At 40.2% G+C, this 22456-nt stretch overlaps 1 protein-coding gene across 5 annotated transcripts in view; it reads right to left on the bottom strand.

Annotated features, from left to right (window-relative positions):
• The window catches only part of ANO4 (anoctamin 4), a 132513-nt gene that overhangs the window by 9352 nt on the left and 100705 nt on the right, over positions 1–22456 (bottom strand). For all 5 annotated transcript variants that reach the window (XM_083573609.1, XM_083573611.1, XM_083573613.1 and 2 more), the window contains 11 exons: positions 17773–17907; positions 17302–17398; positions 15388–15448; positions 13627–13709; positions 11940–12080; positions 9064–9228; positions 7949–7985; positions 6513–6624; positions 5116–5173; positions 3207–3304; positions 1040–1182 (listed from right to left, as the gene is read on the bottom strand). In XM_083573609.1, coding sequence (XP_083429735.1) covers positions 1040–1182; positions 3207–3304; positions 5116–5173; positions 6513–6624; positions 7949–7985; positions 9064–9228; positions 11940–12080; positions 13627–13709; positions 15388–15448; positions 17302–17398; positions 17773–17907 — 1130 coding nt within the window. The remainder of the gene's footprint in view (positions 1–1039; positions 1183–3206; positions 3305–5115; positions 5174–6512; positions 6625–7948; positions 7986–9063; positions 9229–11939; positions 12081–13626; positions 13710–15387; positions 15449–17301; positions 17399–17772; positions 17908–22456) is intronic.

The raw sequence follows: 22456 nt of genomic DNA, 5'->3' as shown, positions 1-22456 counted from the left end.
TCTTAACTTGTCCCTTGTTATCAAAATTTTCGGCATATTTGTTCCTGAGCTTTAATGAACATGAGAGGCAAATGGAAGACCTGGGTTCCCACTATGCTTTCTGTATGGTAAATTTACTTGTTTTTTAACCCATGACTTCATTGAGTAAGGAGAAGCACAGGCAATGGCTAACCAGAAGCCCTCCAAATGTTGTTAGATTCTAACTCCTAAACAGCCCCAGCCAGCATGACCAATGGTCAACGACAATGGGACTTGTAGTCCAACGAAGTCTGGAAGGCCACAGGTTAGTGACTCTGGTGTTGTGCCTACTGTTTCAAGTAGTTGATTTAAGTGTTTAAATACCCCTGCCAGCTGCACTCCAACTTACGACTCAAAATTTCAAGCTAGATCCAAAACACATTGCAAGGCCTTGAGTGTGGGAGATAATTAAAACAAGAATTGTTTTACTCCACTGCAGCACCTTGTGCCGTATTGTTGACTCCATATGGAAGTGAACAATCCATTCCCAGAACTGGATGATTGTCCTAAAGTAATAGACTGCAACTCAATGCTCTCCATATATTTTGGACTACCAACTCCCACCAGTCCCAGTCAGCATGGACAATGGTCAGGTATGATGGGAGCTGTAGTCCACAACATATAGAGGGCACCTGGTTGGGGAAGGCTGTCCTAAGCTATATTTGTTCTAGTCTAAGGCAATAATAATTTTATAGACTAAATGCAGTAATGCTTCGGATTGTTATACTAAAATAATACATTCTTGTTGTTTGGAAGTAGCGGAATGAAGCATGATATACAGTGGTACCTCGGTTTAAGAACAGTCCTGTTTATGAACTATTCTGTATAAGAACTCCGCAAAACTGGAAGTAGTGTCCCAGTTTGCGAACTTTACCTCGGTCTAAGAACGGAATCTGAATAGTGGAAGGGCACCGGCGGCAGGAGGCCTCATTAGGGAAACGGAACAGATTAAGTTCATAAACCGAGGTACCACTGTATAAATGACCGTGATGAAGCAATTTACACATAGAGTTCTTCATACTCATTTCTAGATATTCATCAAAGAGTCCATATGCATTCATAGGCTGAAGGTTGTAGTCTTTCTCCCACTGTGGGAAGCTTGCTTTTCGCAGTGAACCGTGCTCCTGTCGCAATCTTCTTCTGGTCCACCAGTTCTGAATTAACCTGCATATGTAGGAGGGAAATGCCATTTTTTCTAACCAACTGATTTCAACATTGTCATCTGCCTCTCCTCCACCATGCCACACTTGTGTTTGCAGAACAGGACAGTTAGTGGGTCCACTCTACTCCTGTTAGTCCATATACCAGATATCCTGCTGTTTGGGTATCTGCACACTATTTAGATCAATAAGGTTATATAAGGAGAGGATGAAAAATGCTGGAAGGTTTGCAGGCATTCAGGTGCCATGAGTAATTCATAAATATCAGGCACAAAGTCTGTTATGTGACAACCTTCAGGTTCCACAATAGCCATTAAAAAAAATAAGTGGGGTTCGAGTCAGACCAGTCCAAATGCAATTTTGACCTTTGTCTCTGGTTTTAACATTTAAAGCCCTATATGGCCTAGGACCCTCGTACCTACGGGACCGCCTCTCCTGGTATGTCCCACGGAGGAACTTACAATCTTCAAACAAAAACATCTTGGAGATCCCAAGGCTGTGGCTCTGATCTGGTGGAACACTCTGTTACAACAGACTAGGGCCCTGCGGGACTTGACATCTTTCCGCAGGGCCTGCAAGACAGAGCTGTTCCACCAAGCCTTTGGCCAGGGCACAGCCTGACTCCCTCCTTTGGCACTCTTCACAAAACTCTAGCCCAATGGTTGCCATCAATTTGATTTGAATTAATCTTATAATTAAATGATTTTAGAATGTTGTATTATTTTATTGTTGTTAGCCGCCCTGAGCCCGGCTTCGGCTGGGGAGGGCGGGATATAAATAAAATTATTATTATTATTATTATTATTATTATTATTATTATTATTAAAAGAGATTGAACAGCAAAGTTAGTTAGAACTCTTAGGAAATGTTACAAATTAACACACTAAGCAATTCATGACATAGACATGTTTTTGTGATGCACAGCTGATTGTTTAGATTAATAGCCTTTGTTGAACACAAACCAATGTTGTTACCTCCAGATAATATAAAAGGAAGAAAGAGAATACATACACGTTTTAGCCTGATTGATTGGTTTGTGTAACTCCCATTGCAAAGGACAGAGCTAATTGTCTGAACTAATCAGAAGAGGAAGCGTGTTCAGATGTATGGAGTTCCTTTAAAAAGGGTGTATTTGTGAGGACTGAATGTTCAGTATGCTAGGAAGCAGAGATAAGTGGGGAAGCTAATAACTACAGTACATGTTGTCTGCTAACAAGTGAACCAAGTGCTGATGCAATAGGTACAACTCAGGACATTATACAGGAAGCCATAAAAGATTTATAAGTTACTCTGTGCAACATACACAGCTGCCCTTACTTGGAAATAAATCCCACTGAAATTAGTGAGACATCCTTCTTAAGTATACAGGGCTAAGACTGGGCTGTCAGTCTCCAAGCCAAAAGCATGGTTTCTAAAACATAGATGTATAAATCAGCTTACCTATTTCAACAGGATTTTAACTGAAGCACTACTAGGTCCTACTACTTCTAAAATCAGCAGTATTGATTTAGTGATGTAAAATATTTCAATCCATTTTCTATATAAGGAGTTTTGAGCTATTCAATTATTTGTCATTTTGATGTTGGGTATTATTTATACCATTATGTTTCAACATGTGTATGTTTTAATCAATTAATTACAACGTATTTCATTTTATTGTATAAAACACAGGTGAATGCATTCTATCTGCTCTTCTCAGAGCACTTTTCCTCCTATCTCTGTTTTTGAAGGGGGGTGGGGAGAATGAATTTTATAGTACTATATAAATAATCCGCTTGCAAAACCATAGATAACAAGGCAAACCTATCTAGCCACCAATACACGGGCAAGCTTCTCTTTCAGATACTCCTTTTGTAAGGTCAAATCTTTCACAGAATAGTCCTGCTACATTATCCTTAGTAGAATGGCTATCAGACAAATACACGAATGAACAAGGTGCATCACATAAAAGACACTTGCCAATCATGGTTTAGCACCCCATCAGTTAAAAACAAGGATTTTTAAAAATAAAATCCCACAGTTACTTACGGGTAGCCTAGTTCCATGAAGTTGTTCCAAGTCTGCTTTAGCACCATTATAATACCCATTTGCATACAGAGATCTATAAGGCATCCACTAGGGTGGCACTGTAGGGGGAGGAGGGAGGGGCATGGGAGCAAATAATGGGCCGTTAAAGAGTAAAAATAGCTTGCATATTAAATTTGTATTACAAATCATGTTGCAAGTTCAAGGTTCAGTGACAATGTAATCCTATGCATGGTTACTCAGAAGTAATTCCTATAACAGCCGCAGGGAACCTCCAATCCGCAGGCCTAATTAGGCGCAGCAGGCCTTGTCATTTGGCCCATGAGGCCATTTTGGTCAAGCCATGTCCATTGGCCGACACCGAATGTCACATATGGAAGGTTAGGCTGAAAGGGATTTCACACACGTATGCACATATCACATTCACACCATAAATTTAAAGCATGTGGCTTCTCCCAAATAACCCCCAGTGTCCATTAAGGGCCCTGGAAATTGTGGCTCTGTGAAGAGTAAACTACAAATCTCAGGATTCTTTGGAGGAAGCCATGTGCTTTATATTGTCTGGTGTGGATATCTAATGGCTGGTTCAAATATTCAGTTGCTGAACAGATACATTTCTTCCACACAACCATTCATAGAAGCCAACTCCTAGGGGCCATGGGGGCAATTAAATAATTGAGGGGGCTGAGCTGCTCCTGAAGTTGATGGACATTCCCATTCAAATGGTGTGTGTGCACTGCATCATGTGATCGATTATGCAGGGCGGGGCTTACCTGTGTCCCCACAGTATTTTATTCAAGTTGGCACCCCTGTCATCATTATCACCTTACTTGTCATGAGAACATTCCAGTCACCCCCAATTTTACAAAAAAGCACCTCAGATAAATGGTAACATCTACTACAGTTGCTTATGGTGGTCTCCCACCATTTGGAAGCCCCCAAGGATACACTGCTGCTGATCCCACTCCCCTAGGCCCCCTCTTCTGCTGCTCTGATAAGCTAGTGTCCTCCTGCTTCTGCAGCATGCTATCCACGGCCCCCATGAAATAAACATGGGGGTGCACTACACAAGAGGCCCACTACCAAGGGCCCCCACAACCCGGAGTCCTGAATCTCTGTGTGAGGTTCATAACATGCAGATTGGGTGCTTTCAGATAGGTATTTCTTTGGTGGGATTAGTGCATGCATGTTTTCCAGGGTCCACGCAACATCATCAGAATAAGAACGCCCACCAGTACTGAATCCAGATTTACCCTTTCCTTGGAAAAGTGGATAAGTAAAAGCAAGCAAAAAATAAAATAAAAAACCCAACCAGACAAAAAACCTGTTGTCTGCTTATGGCACCTCAACGACCTCTTTACAATCTAAGTGCCCACTGCCACTTCTTTTTGAGGTGTTAAGTTTTGATGAGGGACATGACTTTAAAAGTGTTGGCACTTTCAAAGGAGTGTCTCCCCTTGTGACAAGTGATATGGTAGAGTCATGTGAGAGGACAGGAACACCCCAGCAAATGAACATTTTAACTGGTTCTAGAAAGGGAGAACAAAATGTAGTAGGGTCCCACTTCTAGCAAAAGCCATGATGTCATCCTTTAAATTGCTGTTGTTGTTCAGATAGGGATTTTTAAGACCCTCAAAATATTCACAAGGTTCATTTGAAAAGAAGCGATTTGTCTATTAGCTCTTAAATTCCTCACTCAACGATACACTAATTTTTATTTGTTTTTATTTATTTTATATAACATTTCATTTCTGTTTTTAATTATAAAATTATGTAATATATTATATTGAATCACATATATTCTAGACATTCCTGTTTTCCAGAGTGAATCATTTAGCTGCCATAGGACAGTATTTGACCCTAGTTTGTACCAGTTGCAGCACTGTACAATATGCCTCAATACGCCACTTACCTCTTCTAGTCTCCATCTGTTTATCAGCCTCAAGTAGGCACCAGGGTGACCTGTAAATCTTCAACATAAGAGAAACCATCATCCCTTTTGTGTTAGATTTCTGATCACAACAGGAAAAGACCAAACACAATCATTCCAGCTATATTTTTCTAAGGGAAATGACATTAAATATGCATTTAAATAGCATTTCTAAATATGCATTTAAATTAAATTATGTCTGAATATATGAAAGTCATTATTGATAGTCAGCATAGAGAGGTTATCACTCTGAGCAAATGTTTACCCACAGTTCCTTTCTGGAACTTCAGCATTAAAATGCTTTGTACCTAGCTGGAAAACCAGGATGTGCAGTTCATCATGAACAACTCCTGTACAAGTGGTAAGTGTGGATATCAGCTATTCTACAAAGATCATTCATTACAAACTAGGTTGCCTAGAAAACATTCCTGATAGATTGTAGCTGTACTGGAATACTGATATTCTTGCTTGCCCTGAGCTTTTATATAATAATGGTTTCACAGCTTGAATGAAAAATAAATTTAAAATGCAACTTCTAGAGGATGTTTCAGCCCTGCTGTATAAATGCTTTGCAATAGGTGCAAATTTTCCATCCAACTTCCCTTAAGTAAATGATAAATCTTAGCTTTCAGGTGTTTGTAATGTACATTTCACATTAACACTCATTATCAGGTTCCATTAACAGGTATCATTGATGTAATAGACAGTTGAGAGTAAAAATGGAAAGTCTAAAGGCACTTAACATCTTGTACCCAGCAGCACAGGGCATACAGAAAAGTACATTAGGCAATCCGTATGTAAACTATGAGAATTCTCTTTCTTATCCTCTCCCCCTCCTCTCTCAACGCAATCATGCCAGTCTGCAACTCATTTTGTGCTTTACTGAGTTGGGTAAGGGGTTGTTTCTATTCTGTTATATTTTATTGATTGTGGTGTTTCTGTTGTTATATTTTATATTGTAATCCATCCTGGGATCATAAATTGGTATGATAGGCAGGGTAAAATTAGGGTCAATGAGTTTACTCCGAGTATGAAGATAACCCTTTAAATTTTAACCACTTTTTTAATTAACCTGGATAGCAGCAGAATTTGATAGGACTTCTGTAAAACATGATATCTTTATTATTTATGGTATATTTAACATAGGAGTCACCAATGTGGTGCCCTGCAGATATTGTGAGATCCTCACTGCCAACAGTCCCAGCCAATGGTATGGAACTTGGCTAATGGTATGGAATGATGGGACTCCAACAAGGTACCATGTTGACAACCTCTGCTTTAGCACTTAAAATTAACAGCAATTTCATCTTTCCACTCCATCTCCCTTGATAGTTTTCTACAGCTTCCCAGGCAGGCACAATGCACATTATTAACCTTACCTTCCAAGAAAGAATGCTATATAAAAAGTAGAGCTGTTCAGATTGACAAACTGAAAAAGGAACATTTTCAAAGTGAAGCTGTTCTCCCACTCAGATTCAGTCCGAGGTTGCTCTGTGAAAAAGGGAGAGCAGATTTTAAAGACATGTAGTCAGATTTAATTGTCTGATAAGAGTTATTTATTTATTAAAAACTCTGGGGAGCTTGCACTGTATTTGCAAACAAAACGTTTGATCTTGCAGCCCAATCCTCATTCAGATGCAGTATGTCTGACTCCAGTTGCCTGAGAGCAGTAGCAAGAGAGGGCCATTGTCCTGCTTGCGGGCTTCTTAGAGATGCAACTGGTTGACCACTTGAGAAACAGAATAGAACTGCACAAAAAGGGCCTTTGGTCTTTCTGATTCAGCAGAACTCTTCTTTTGCTCTGATAAATGGTTACTCAGACATAAGTCCCACTCACTTTAATGGGCTTCAAAGTTTGAGGCACAGGATTCCACATTAAATTTAAGAACCAGACAATGCAAATTTTATCAGTATGCTAGCAAAAGCAAGGGATGCTTAAAATTCTACTCTGGGATCCTCTATCTGCTTTTGTAAAAAAATGTGACAGATGAAAATGACTGAATTGTAAATTTGCCAGAGGATACGCATTTTGTTCTGTTTCGAATTGCCAAACAGAAAGACTGCCTGGCATTTCCATGTTTATAGAAGTCTTGTACACTGGGTTCACTTCTGCTGTATACTGTAATTAAATTGACAGAATGTGCTCTAAGACACTGGATTATAAATTCCAAACTGACAGTCGGTTTGGAGAGGACTTTTCTTCTTAATGTTCGTTAGGGTGACTGGGAGACCAACACTCCAATTAGGACATAAGCATGTGAACCAGCAATTCAAACACCCACTCAGGCATAGAATATGCATGCCACAGAGACCCTGGGGTGAAAGGAGTGGGAATCAAGCTTGAAAAATAATGAAACATCATATTTGCCCTATAGAATACTGGAGGGGAAAATTCCAAACCACAATGGAGTCATTTTGCTACAGCTAAAGACTTGAGTGGCTTTCTGTCCCAGGATCGTGGCTCTTAAACTCTTTGTATCTGTTGTGGGATCTATTCTGACAGTCAACTCTGCATAGGTAGGTGATGGAGTGTGTTGTGCAATATTGTTTTCCCCTTCCACCCCCCCTGATATTCAGTATACATACTGGCTCTATGAACAGGATTAGTGTGTAAAATACAAAATTAATACATGAGATCCTATGAGATATGCCAGGGACTGAATCTGGAACCAGGGCTGGTTCAAGACTTTTTGGCTTCCCAGGGGCTAACTATAAGGTAAAAGCCAACATCCCATCCCTACCATGGCCAGAAGTCTACTGGAAGAATGGATTTAAATGTTATCCAATATGTTGCTTCATTGTTATTATTACTTACCTAAATTTGTAAGAAAAAGAGCAACCTTTTCATACAACTGCAACAAAACAAGAAACAGCATCTAAACAGATTGTAATGTAATAACATAAATTGCATTTTTGAAAAGAACAACCCTCCCTCCTCAATCCTTCCTCATTGGTACAATGACTATTATGTGAGAAGTACTTTTTATTTAAAAATGAACTTGGGTTCTGGCTAGAACTATTTCAAACATCCTGGTGGACAAATGTCTCTTGGCACTTACACTGTGTCTATGTCTCTGAACCAGGAGAACACACCCAGAGCTGCTTTGGAAGAGCATTAGAAAGCAGGGTATAAATTAATTAAATAATAAACAAATAATTTAAAAGCTAAAATCGTATCAATCAGTTGTTGGGTGGGAAAGCATTATTTGCTAAGGATGTCAGCTTTTGATAAGGTTTCAGGTTTTCAAAAGAGTTCCTTGAGCCATGGGCCATCTAGCCTTGGAAAGGTTTATGAAAGCTGACTTCCTTCCATACTGCTAAGGTCCCTTGCTAGATTGAGGGATATGTTCTGTATTGGTTATTCCTCCTAGATCTTTCAAATGCTAGCTGAGATTTTAAAATCCCTGCACCTCTTTCTCCACCACTGAATTTTGTCACAACAGCACCACAATATTCGGGGTTCACTTATTTTCAAATGTATGGAAAGCAATACTGATATGTGCACCACAATTCAATGCTGTGTCCAATGGGGCTTACTCTCCAGGAAGCGTGTGGAGGGCTGCAGCCTCATAAGCAATTGTTTCTCTGAGATAAAGGCAGTGACAATTTCAATGGAAGCTCTGCAGTTGTCTTAGGGGATATTGCTTGAATGTCCTTTTAATCAAGACATCTAACCTTGTCAAGACAAATGCATACAAGAATAAATTAACACCAACTGTATTCTCTTGCACATTAATCTCTTTGTTGCTCTTAAACTTGTAGTTGCTGCATTATTTATTTAGAATTTTACTGAAAGTCCTTTCAAATAACATGTTTTCTGCTTAGGCTAGAGCTGAATTTGACCATTAAAAAAAAGTTGAAATGCGTTATTCTTTTTTAAAAAGGACAAAACTGTTTGAAATGTACTCCAATATTATTATCTCTACTTACAACATTCAGTAGCATGATGATGCAAAAGTTGATGCATACAGCAGTCCCGGTAGTTGCAACCTGAGAGTTATTCCTGATTAAAGCCCATTTAAAGGCAGCAAAAGTGCTGACAGTCACGACACGGTAAATAACAATGCCAAAAACAGCAGCAATCACCACACAGATCTAAAGGGGCAGGGGAAGAACAGATAGAACAGGCTGAAAATCAATCCGCTAATAAATTTCCTCCTGCAATTGTTAAGAAGTGAAGTCTAAATCCAAACATTCCAAGGATGACCCAGAAATGTATGCTGATTTTCTCAAGAAGTTTGAGACACTGGTGATGTATGACGTGTGTGGGCTATGGGACAATTCTGAAAGCTACTTGTTCTTCTTGCATGTTGGATTGCTTCCACATCTTAATAGAATGTCATCTTCTTGTCCTGTGTCCAAAATACTAAGTCTGCAAAAAGCCAATTAAATCTAGCCATATAATTTCGTCTCCGTACAACAGTCCTAAATTATTACAATTAACCACCAGCACCACCATTATCTTAATCACACTTAGAGGGCTTTCTAGACTGTGGTGTCCCTGACATGGAAGACCCTCCCCAAGGAGGCTTAGCTGCTATCTTCTTCAAGATGCCAAGGATAAACTTCCCAATTTGCCCAGCATTTTTTTAGCTTTGCTGACTGCTCAGTTAGCCATTGTTTCAAATATATTACAGCTGGGTGGTTTTTCCCCTTTAATGAACTATATGTTTGTTTGCTGTTGTTTTTAAAAAGAAGTTTCTGTAAGGCACTTCCTATTTATTTTATAATGATATTTTTTGAACTAAATAAATGTGTCCACTTTTCCACTCTATTTTCAAAATACAGGGTAGAGCCTATGCCTTGGAAGGAACTTGAAACAATGCAAAATATGCCATAACCAGAATTGCAACATTCAAGCTGCAATCCTATACAAATTTACCTGGAAGAAAGCCCCCACTGAACTCAATGGGGCTGTCTTCTGAGTAGACATCTATACAGTGGTACCTTGGGTTAAGTACTGGATTCGTTCCGGCGGTCGTTCTTAACCTGAAGCACCACTTTAGCTAATGGGGCCTCCTGCTGCTGCCACGCCACCGGAGAACGATTTCTGTTCTCATCCTGAAGCAAAGTTCTTAACCTGAGGTACTATTTCTGAGTTAGCGGAGTCTGTAACCTGAAGCGTAGGTAACCTGAAGCATATGTAACCCAAGGTACCACTGTATTTTATATTTATGTATGTTGTAGAGGATTGCAGGGACAAATTTGCATTTCTCTAGATGGGAACTTCATTTTTTTTTTCTCCTCCTCTCAACAGCAAAGTTACTTAGGCTTTGTGAAGTCCTTTCAGAATGTTGACAGTTTCACACTTTTTATCTGAAGGGTTCAACTAGGCTTTGTTTCAGCAAAGCAATTAAACTAACAGTTGCTTAATTGCTTTTCTGATTAAGGCCAATTTAGAAACATGCTCAGCTGTTCTGCTGAAGTGAGACCTTATGCTGAGCACACCCAAACCTCTTATGATGACACCATGATGTCCGCTTCTTCTCAGAGGAGTCAATTAACACTAATGCTCAACGATACAAAAAGAACTCAGGTCTCAAATGAGATCTTCGAAGAACTAAGTGAATACCACTGATATAGAAATGGTCTCTAGTCCATTGAGTAGGCTCAAGTGTATAATGTTTGCAAAGTGCTTTGAGACCTTCAGATGATGAAGTACTTACTTAAATGGAAAGCATTACTACTGTCAATATGGGAGATGAAGCAACAAAAGCAAGGACAGAGTGGTTTGCTGAGCTTCATTTCCTAGTAGACAGAACAAAGCAAGCAAGCCCTCTGGCCTTTGCCCCTTAGAGAAGCACTTCAGCTTGTAAACTTTAGAAAACCCATTAATGACTGTGGTTACAATTACTATTACATGGCAGCTTGAAACACCCATCTACTTCCTTGCAAGAAAACACTCTGTTTTGGGCTCTTTTAATGCTGAAATGCCTTTACAAAATGTAGTTCAGCTATTTAAGCATAAGTAAAAAAAACCCTTCAGAAAATTGTGATCAAGTATTAAAATTGAAATAGTGAATTGTTTATCAATAATCCTCAAGCCAATCCTCTTCAGTAACACAACTAAAATTAAGGTTGGCTTACTCACAGTCCTGAAAAAGAAAAATTAAATTTATGTTACACACAAATGCTTAATACAGCCATTCCAGACATGACGGTTTTCCTATGCATGAATATATTCAAGGACAGGGAAATGGGCTTGTCTGCGTCATGAGAATTGCCCTGGCAACTGTCTTAAAATCTGGGAATGCAAGTGGGCTGCCTCTTCAACAAATTAGGCACATTTTCTTTCAAGATCAAATCAATATTATTTTGATCTGTTGTTGCGGGGCCCCTAAAAGGCATGGGGCTCATAGGCCGGTGCCTCTTCTGCCTATTTGGTAATCCAGCACTGAATGCATCATGCTCTAAAATAACCTAATGTGTCCTGTACATAATGTGTCCTGCACGTAAGGTAGGGAGGAATATGTGGTGGAGTAATTTGAATGTGAAATCTCCTGTCTTTATACTAAAGTGGCATAGTCTCATGAATACTCTACTGTATCAGTTGCTTTTTCTGAATATGTTAGTAACACCTAAGTTTTCCAGTCAGCAGAACCTTCTGGCAGGTAAAAGTTTCAGGAACAGCATGCTAAAATACCTTTATACAATGGTTGCTTATAAAACAACTGTGTCAGACCGTGACACAAACCATTTTAAACATCAGGAACAGCTTAATAATATTATGAACTCCCCCCATTTTGCTAACAGAGATGAGAAAGTCTAGTTTTCAGACAATTCAAAAGGAATTATATTTTTCAAACCATAAAAAATATTCCAGATGCAGAAACAATAATTCTGCTGCATTTATCTGCAAATGCTTGATAAGGCTCCGGTTTTCCAGATATGGGATTCATTCGTTCTTTCTTGGAGTACTTGGCTTCAAACTGGGGCCGTATTTCTTCCTAAAGAACATATGAAAAATTTGAAACATAGAATTAGACAAAGTCCTGTACAGCAAGCCCCAGGTTATCAGAATTTTGTCAATATTACATGATTTAATTTAACATGAAAAGCAGTTGAGATATATCTGCTGAGAAAGTGCTTTCTGCTGCTGCCAGAAACTAAGGGTTTTCTATTGCACTGGAATTCCTTCCTAACCTGAGAATAAAAAATATTATTTAGCAAGTGAGTCAGAACTGTAGGATCACCGTCTCTTCCCACATTCTGCCTCCAGGTGGAATTACACAAGCTAGAAAGATACAAGCAACATACTGAACAGACTAACTTTGGTCTGTGTGATCCTGAATAAATTCTGGATTGGGCTGCTGCCAATGAGGAAAACAGGAATGTCACAATTCACAGCTCAAAATTAGGCTCTGTGGTAAATTAACTTATTTATTCCTATGAACAAAGCTATTAAAAGATGTATGAAGAATATTCACAAGATCACACCAGCAAATTATGTAATATGCTCTGCTGAGCAAGATGAGAGGATTGATAGCAGATGCTAGCAATTAATAAAAGCTTCAATAAACTTAATTCCATTATATACCTCAGCAGAAAATGAAACATATGTTCTGTTTCTGGCAAGGAATGTTGTATTTACTGAGTAAAGTATCCCTGACCCAGATTAGGTCTTTGTGCCCTCCGCAAATCAGCCTACTGACATATTGCAGGCTCACAACAAGTCTCCTGTAAGCCACCATTTCATAGGTGGCAAGAAAATAGCCCCTATCTACTAGACATGCCAGTTTTTCATGTAAAAATTCTCTGCATGGAGAAGCACTCAGCCATGCAAATCCCCCACCTTTATTCGAATACTGGAACAGCCTTACAGTGATTTAGCAAGCTGTAAATAGTACCAGGCCCACACTTATCCCTTTGCCCTTTGCCCTTTGCATATAAACTGCTTGCATATAAACAGTCCTGGTCTGTTTAAGCTAGACTTCCCGGTTACATCCGAAGCAGGGAACTCTGGTTTAATGTAAGTTTACTAACCAGTATTGATTGGTGAACTGGTATTGAAGCAGAGTTCACAATTTTGGATATTACAAGGAATTCTGGTTTAAATACAACAGGGTGGAAGGGCCAAAGACAGTATGCAAATGAGGTGAGGGAAGGACAACTGCAGAATCCCGATGTCCTTTCCTGGCTTGCTAAACCATGGTTTGGCAAGCTGATATCCTTATATCCAGCATACAGGCTTGCCACCTCAGGGAGAAATAGGTCTAAGACTTCACAAAGTTGCCTCGCTTTACCTGTACAGCTGCCAATCAATTTTATTTTAGGAATTGTTGCTTGGCTGATTTCATCCACCTGCTGTGTCAGTGACTCAGCTAATGTAAAATGCCATGGCCTAGAAAGGCTCCGGAAAGGATGCAAGGGAATCAAACTCCATGCTGGGATAACTCTCTTTCTTTCTCTAAAGCTAAATCTGTATTTTGAAGCCAACTTAACTAAATATTCTTCCTACTCTCACCGGTAAAGCAGCAGCATAGACATACAAACCTCCTCTTCTTCCCAGTCTATCAAGTCCCAGTCGTAGGCAATTACTGCTCGTCTTCTTTTCCAAAACTCCAGGAAAACAGTTGCTATAGTAGAGAAATGGAAAGAAATATTAACAAAATACCACATTAATTTATCATCTCATTGTAGTTGAATAAGGGTACATTTTATTTTATTATGCAAACAGACATATTTTCTTTTGAGGAGCAAAACGTACTACTTTTGTAAAACCACTTGTCCTATGTGAATAATGCTTAAGCAGTCAACTTATTTCTCAGTGTTAAAAATAAGTAAAAACAAACAATTTTTTAACTGCAACAGGCAACCAAATGAGAAATTCTGTGATGGCTGCGTACTCCCCCCTTTCCAGTTTGGAAGTACACCTCTTGATTCTAAAGATTAGCAAACTATTACATTAAGAGATTTTCAATCAAACATATCACTGAAAATCTATTACCTGAATTCTGTATCTGGAATATCAGGATTCCAGCTGAGCCAGAGATGCTTTGGGGGCCCCACACAGCAGCCCACTCACACTGAAGACATGGAGAAACCCACACCAGTACAAAAACAGCCCGAAGAGATGCCCTGCCCATCCTGATCCCAGCCTTGAACCCCAATTCTCTCCCACCACTCCCAATCCACAGAAACAGATGGGAAGCCCAAACTTGCTAGAGGAGTGCCCATTTGGCAGCCAGGCAGTGCTATTAGCAGGAAACTATAGGGGGAGGGGGGAGTCTAATTTACCCCGGATGGGGGAGAAAACACAACTGCAAGCCATCACCCAGCTTCCGATAACAATCCTGCAGAGGGCCAGATGGAGCAGGGCTAGGTAACATGTGGTCATCTAGGAATTACTGAGCTGCAACTCCCATCAACTCTGACCATCACTTATGCTGATTGGGACCAATGGGAGTTGTAGTCCCAAGGCCACAGGCTCCCTAGTCCTGCAGTTGAGGAAGTGACTATGTAAGTCCCTCAGCCTTCTCTAATGTTCCAGCTCTAACTCTTTTTGAGAGTTATTCATGAATGACATTGGAACATAGGAGGCTGTCCTATACTGAGTCAGACTCTACATATATCTAATTCAGAGTTGTCTCTGCTGACTGGCCATGGCTCTTGAGGCTTTCAGAGAAGACTGCTTTTCAGTCATAGCTGGAGATACCAGAAAGTGAACTTGGGATCTTTCCCATGCAAAGCATGTGTTCCACCATGGAGCTTTGCCCCCCTCCCCTGCAAAGCACACTGTCTAAATCCTGCAGATCTAATATTGTTCCTGAAATAAATGTTGCGTCTGGACGTTATCGCTTGAGCAAGGATTTGACTGTGTTTGGCCACAAAGGCCATAAATCATGCAGAGCCTTTCATCTCAGCAGGGTATCAGACAGAAAGAGCTTTATTCTTTCAGAAAACATGAACATTTGCTACTTTCCAGAACATAAATCCTCTACATTAACAGGATTGTGGACTATGTTGGCAGACAACTGATTGAGTGCCATGGGCCACATTGAAACATGTTGTTGTTGTTAATTTAATATTGAGTTCAAGATATCAGTAGTCTCTGACAATCTATTGCATGAACATGATGAACAAACACACTGTCAGGAAAGTTTATAAATCAGAAAGAGTGACCTACAAATGTGAGTGGGGTGGGGTAGGGAAATGAGCCCACAGCACCATTAAAATAATCAAGTATTTAGAATAGAATAAGATTTTTAAAAACAAAAAAGTACTGACATAACCTACCTTTAGAGCAGAACTTACCCCACACTGCCATGAAAACAGCAAAAAACACAGTAGCCCCATTGTCAAAAAGATGTGTTACCTGTGAAAAGACAATCAGGTTCAGCCATTGATTTTGAATATTCTATTCAAAACTATCGTTTTCTATTGTGTAAAAAATAAGGGATATATCTTACTCAGGAAATTTGCTTAAACTGCAAAGGGTTAGGCCTAACATCAGGATGACAAACATTTATTAGGAGAAGTTTCCAATATGCTTATGATTCGGCTATCAGTAGCAAGCCAACCCTTGGGTATGTTTTTACTACCAGACCACTATTTCTACATGTCAGCCCATTTGTAGCCTACAGTAATATATTCCTCTTTGTACGAGCCTTTCTGAAATCATGCAGTCATTAAGCTATCAAAGGGAAATCTGCTTGAACTGTTCTCCTGAGGGGAAAAAAACCATAAGACCCTGACACACAGGGAAGCAATTAATTACACTGAGAAGATATATGTGAATTAAAAGCTCAAGACACAAGTGTCAGCTGCACAAAAAGACCTCATCAGACCCTCATGCAGACTGGCTACATTTCCTGCTATCATACGAAGAGTTGCATGACTGCAGAGAAGAGGCATGCTTCCGTGATTTATTTTAGAATGTATAAAGATCACAGAGGAAAAGTACAGAATTGCACCATTGAACATAAAGGGTAAGGCTGTGCACCAGATCCAAGCCAAATTCGAGCTATCTGAACAGATTTGGCTCTATCCCAGTTGAGCTGAGACAGTCACAAACCACTGAAGGTGGTGTTGGATGACCCAGGGGAAACTGGGGCTGTCACCGGGTGGGACATCAGGCAGGAAGGAGAAACATAATTCTGAAAGAGAGTGCCATGAGGGATTTTGGGCTTACTTTCCCCCTCTCTCCTGGCTGGGGGTGAGTGTGAAAGAATAATAGCCAATCTAACCTTGTAGCAAGATCTGGGAGCACAGAGAGGCCCTATTCTGCTCTATGTGAGAATCCAGTGCTATGGCACTGGGAAACTTCATTAAAAACCTAAGGAGAATCACTATCTATTGGAGGGTTAATGCTGTGAGCCCTTCCTTCTTATGCTCACACTGTATATATGTGTGGATAAAACCATATAGAGACACCAGAGTTTGTAGTGACCTTCTATCCAAAGCAGGGTTTTTAAACCTGTGCTTCACAGACCCTTAGGGGGTCTATGGATGAGTTTCAAGGGGTCCATGAAACAGAAAAACACAGAAAAAAATAAGTTCAAGGGGTCCATAGCTTTCATCAGATTTCCAAAGGGGTCCGTGACCCAAAAAAGGTTAAGGACCATGCTTCTAAACTAGGAAACCAGACCTGAGGTATGGACTGTCACTTCAAAGTTCCTCAGTGCTCAGAGGCTGAGGCAAACCACAGCCGCTATGTTGCAGTGATCAGAGTGTTGGGCTGGCACCTGAGAGATCAGAGTTCAAATCCCTACTCAGTCAGGAAGCTCACTGACCTTGGGCCAGTCACTGCCTCTCAACCTAACCTACTTCACAGGGTTGTCGTGGGGAATAAATGAGGGAGGGGAGAACCATTTGTGCCACCTTGAGATCCTTGGAGAATAAGTGGGATGTAAATTAAATAATATTTTTAATGTAACAATACCATAGTTTGTCCTGCTTCTATCAGTAATACTTTAATTTCCTTTTTTTTAAAAAAAACTTTTTATTCAAAATTACGGTAAAACAAAACATATTATCCAGAAACACGTAATACTTTAATTTCCTAAGCAGAGGCATCACCCTTGAAGGAGTTGCACTCATTTGCACCAAAGTTAAACGTAAAGTGTTTGGAAGTTTTAAAAAGGCAAACAATGTTTTTCATGGTACTAAATTAAACACTGTTGCTGTACGAAGTCAAAAGCATTTTTAATTTTTTAATATTTTTTTTACCTTGGCATAAACACAGCTGTCGGACAACCTCATGAAGGGGCAGTATTTATCACATATAGGGCACATTATAATCTCTGTAGCTTGGCAGACTTCTTTACTGGAAAAGAGAAGAGATCATGATTAATAGCTCAGTTTACAACTAATACGCTTCAGAGTGCTTTCATAATTTGGGCAGTGGAGTAGTGAGCAGGAGAAAAACAGGACAAACCTAAAATAAGCCATTTTTTTTTTACTTCAGAAAAAGTTAGTAGTAGTGGTAGTAGTTGTTGTTTAAGAGCTGCCAAGGAGGGTAAAACAAAAGATCAAAACAATACTGGTGTGTGGGAATGTTAAATAGCAACTGAATACATTTATTTATTGAATTGAATACATCTATTTCAGCTATTTGTATAATATTTAATCACTAAAGACCTCCATGCAATGCTTGCTTATATCAAATATATTAGTAGCCATGTTTTGTTTTCACTTCACCTGACTTGGCAGTGGTTCAATGTGGCTACTCCATACAGAAAGACAAAGAGTCCAACGAAGGCAGCTGGGAAGAGCATTCCTGTATACCAGCCTAACCAGGCAAAGTACAAGCCAATTTTCTCACCAAAGTACCGTCTGTCAAAAACACAAGGCAACAAAGTTATGAAGACATCTTTAATAGGATTGAACACTGGTTCTTAACATAAAAGTATATTATTCAGAGACTCAGAAGAATGACATTTTACTTCCATTAAAAACAAGGGGCAATTGTTGGGCTTTGAATGGATGGTTCATCAGGTCTCTAAGTTAAAACCCAGCCAACCTATCTACTTGCATTAACTCCACACCTTGTATTTTGTACTGTACAATGTCTTTTTGTGGGGCAGGTTGGCATGTTCCAGTGATCTTCCTTGAAGTTCAGGCTTTACTTGCCAAATGCAGTCAATTTGTTTTTGTATTCCTCTGTCAATCAGAAGGTCCCTTGGGTCTTCTGACTGAACTGATAAACTTGTAACCGTAATGTGGTCTTTTGTGACAAGGACAGCAGGTTGGCAGTGTAAAAACAACACTGGCAACAGCTGCAAATCTGTCTTTGCTGCATGAGAGAAACTTCTGGCCTAATTGTTTGGCTGACATACTGAATAGCAATCTGGGTTCGCTCCAGTGCAAAAGAAAACTTAAAGTCTATGGGATTTACATGGCCTACATGAATCCAAGCCTATAATTTAAAACTGTAAAGCAAAGTAGAAGCAGAACACTCAGCTAAGATTTATTTATACTGCTGTTCTCCACTCCCTAGGATAGGTGCTTTTTTATTTTTTTTTGCTCTCTTGTTTCCTTCAGTACTTGAAATCCCTGCCCAGTCCTGCAGCTGCAAGAAGCAGTGCACACATTGTGACTTCTGATACCAATGAGCAGCTGCTTCCAAGACCCCAAATGATGCCAGTGTTAATTTATGCATTGCAAAAGGACGAGGAGCGGGTGTACCAAACTGCTCTCTGTGTATGAATGGGATCCACAGGGCCTCTTCACTTGTAGTTTTAAAAGAGCACAGCCAGTAATGATTTTATTGGCATGCTTTATGTGAACATTGACACAGCTAAACAGTATCATTCACATCATGCTACCATTAAAAAAAACTGACATCACCACTGGCAGAACAGTAATTCAGACGAGAGCTTGGACTGTACTGAGGATGATCAGATCAATAGTTCCATCTCTTTGCTCTCCCAGCCCTGTCAGATATGACTGTTGGGTATTATTACTGAGAGATGCTGAAATGCACTTTAGCCACCCAAAGCCAGAAGAACAATCAATAGAGAATGACTGAACTTCATGGGATCATTCTCACTTCCCATGAGACCTGCTTTGGCAACTCTGCCTCATTCCTACCCGTTCCATCAGATTGATGCCTAACACACACATAAGCACTAAGGGGCTGCGTAACCATGTTGCCCACATAAGCCTGTTCAGGACGTACTGTATGCTTGAAGAGGCTCTGGGGGAAAGTGCTGTCTGGTGCGTGTCCTGCATCAGTAGTTACCTGGCAGCAGACACTGACAGTTCTCTGACCAGCCCAGGCGGCTGGATCTCCCTGCCATTTACATTGCCCACATAGGGACACTCTAAAGCTTGATAGCTAGATTCAGCTCTCTGACGTTTGGAGCGCTGGGCTGGATTTATTTAATGGTGGTCTTGGGTATTTGTCAACAGTGGGCCCTGAGAGTGGGTTCTCATGCTGCCCAAGAATCCCAGAAACTGATACTAGCCCCAAGCGTAGGCATCAATTCATACTGTGAAGAGCAGGGATGGAGGACCTTTTCCCCCAAGGCTGCATTCTGTAATAGGTAACCTTCGGGGGGGGGGGGTGTCACATGCCAGTGGTGTGCTAGCCAGAGGCAAAAGCAAGCAGAGAAACAAATGCGATTCTCATATTTGTACAATAGGCTACATTCCAGGCATGCAGAAGCCAGAGGTTTCCAACACCACCCTCAGTACTTCTCCATCCTCTAATCAAGCAAGCAAGAGACATCTTCACAGTTCGAAGGTACATTCTAGCCACGCTAATGCAACTGAGGAAGATGAGCAAGGAGTAAAGGGGTCCAGTCTGGGGATCTGGAGTGTGGCCTGAGAGAGTCCCATGGGCAGGACAGAGGCTTGGAGGGTCCCTGAAGTTCCCCACCCCTGGTGCAAAGTATGTATGAACTAGGAATGGGGAGAACCACAGCAGCAGACCCCACTCCCAACCTATGTGCATTTAACTTAATGCCTGCATAGAGTCGATACATATCTGCCAAGACTTTTCGCAGTTGTTCGGTTAAGCTGTTCAGGCTCCCTACTACACCCCACCAACTGCACACAGTTCGCATGTCTTCACATAGTAATCTGTCACTTCCTATTCTGTGTGTGCCAAAGGGCTTTCAAAGATCAAGCACCACGGACAGAGCTCAGTTATCATACGATGCAGTATCTATCAAAGAAAACCAGCTCAGAAACTGGGAATATTAACACTTCATAACTACTACCTTGGCTAATCTTACAAACCCGACACATCATCCCAGGTCCGACATCAACATGCACAAAATTAGGCAGACATCAACAGATGTCGTCTGCTCTGGAAATGTCTTAATTGCCAAGTTGATAGTGCTGCCAGCAGGCAGGCAACTCATTCATGAGGATATAGGTGAGCTACTGATAGGCTCTAACATTTAGGAATGACTGCTCTGCTGCAGACAATAACATGTGCAATTTCAAGTGAGGAAATGCAGCCAATTGAAAGAGCTATTAGTTTTTATACCCTTTTGGGTATTTTGTTTGTTTGTTTTGGAGCTTTTCCTGCAGTAACCTGTAAACCAATTTCAGGTGGAGATCATAAAGAGATCATCCAGAACCTTTAACAAAAGTTTTTGATACATGTTTTATAGAGAAACTACACATCACAGCATCCCATGGGGACATCTATTCAGAACTGTGCAGATTATTCACACACATTGTTTGTTTGCTTCTTTCTGGCAACTTTAGTGGCCAGCTGGTGTAATTAAACCAAAATTAATGACTGTTGAATGTGCCAGATTAATGGCACTGCGGAATTAAGACTTCAAATTTATTGCTAGAGAAAGCAGCAGTTGTACAAGCTTTCCCAGTAACAATGGAACTTGAATATGATCTGGTGGTATTCACCAGCGAAAAGAATACGGGGCAGTTTATTAGCTGCTTTAATACCTTGGTATCTCTGAATAGTGCCTGTGAGATCATGGACTGGGTAATGGGTATCATACAACAACTCCCACAAGGGGCCACAGGAACTCTGCAAACATACATCTTGATTCACAATAGGTGGTTTGTGTACATAATGCATTAAAACTTTTATTGGGGCAGCAGGGAATCTTGAATCTTGGTATTTCATGAAAATCTCAGCTTCTTCTTTCCACATAAAAAACTTAAAGCCTGCTACTCCATGGCCAAACTTGCATTGAAACTAAAGCAAATTAAAGGGAGGATTTCAAGTGTGCTGTGTTGAGTCATCTTGAGTATGTGCCATTGTCACATGTCCCTTGAACTCTGGATACCAGGAGATATGAAGATTTAACCATGCTGCTCAAGTCTGATGGATATTTACCTTGGGTGGTGGCACAGATGACCAGAAACAAATGTCACTACTAGAGCAATTTGCTTGCTTCTGAAGCAACTTAGTCACTATAAGCACTTATCTCTGTTTTTCTAGACTAATGGATAAAAAGAATCAATATTGTGACATGAAGAAAGCTAAGTAAACAGAAAACAAAAAGATGGACTGCAGCAGCTCAGAGACTAATTAGTGTCATAGAACAATGTATATTTGCAGCTACAAATGATTTTCAAAAATTACTCCCAAGCGACCCAGAATCTTAGTCATCTACTAAGGCAGAACTCTGAAGTTAAGTCTTAGCTTTTACTATAATAGAGTAATGCATTTGGAAAATGGTCAGTGTGCCCAACATTATTAGGCTGCCAAATTCTGCATGCCCCAAGAGGACCCTTGTGAGATTTGTAGGCTAGGTATTTTAAAAAGCACCCTTGGAATAAGGTGAAAGATTTCAAAAGGAAGAGTACTTCAACAGGCATTTAGGAATCAAATCATGTTCTGCTTTGTTGTATTTTCCAGACAGCACAAGCACCAGGTTTGAAAGGAGTCCCTCTATTAGTATGCCCTGGCAGGCGGCTGTAGTGCCTGGACCATGTTCTAAACATCTTGGGTGGGTGGGTTTAGCTGCCACTTAAATTTTTCACAATGATATATTGCTGCTGTGTGACCTTATGGGAAACTAATATGATGCTTGGGAGCAGCTGCCCAATACAGCCTGGAGCACTGCACTGGGTTTTTTGTTTTTTGGGGAGGGTGTCCAGGGCACATGTAAGCAGTGGGCCCTGGTGGGGCACTATGATCCTGGCAAATGCCCCAATATGCCTGGTACTGACACCAGATCTGTTTGCAGAAAAAAATGCAGTCCAAGAGCAATCTCCTATTGTTGTTGTTATCCTTCATTTAAAATTATTCTCTAAAATAACTTCATATAGTTACAAATATACTTTATATCAACCCGGCATTTACTGTAAAATATTTAATTTTTTTTTCTTTTAGGAAATCAGTTTTAAAAACAAATGCAGAGAAAGCAAATCTCCTAGCACTTGCTATATTTTAGAA

The sequence above is a fragment of the Podarcis filfolensis genome (genome assembly GCF_964270895.1).
Source record: "Podarcis filfolensis genome assembly, chromosome: 10".
Lineage (NCBI taxonomy): Eukaryota > Metazoa > Chordata > Lepidosauria > Squamata > Lacertidae > Podarcis > Podarcis filfolensis.
Note: the sequence above shows the minus strand (reverse complement) of the source record. Positions and strands in the feature narration are given on the sequence as shown.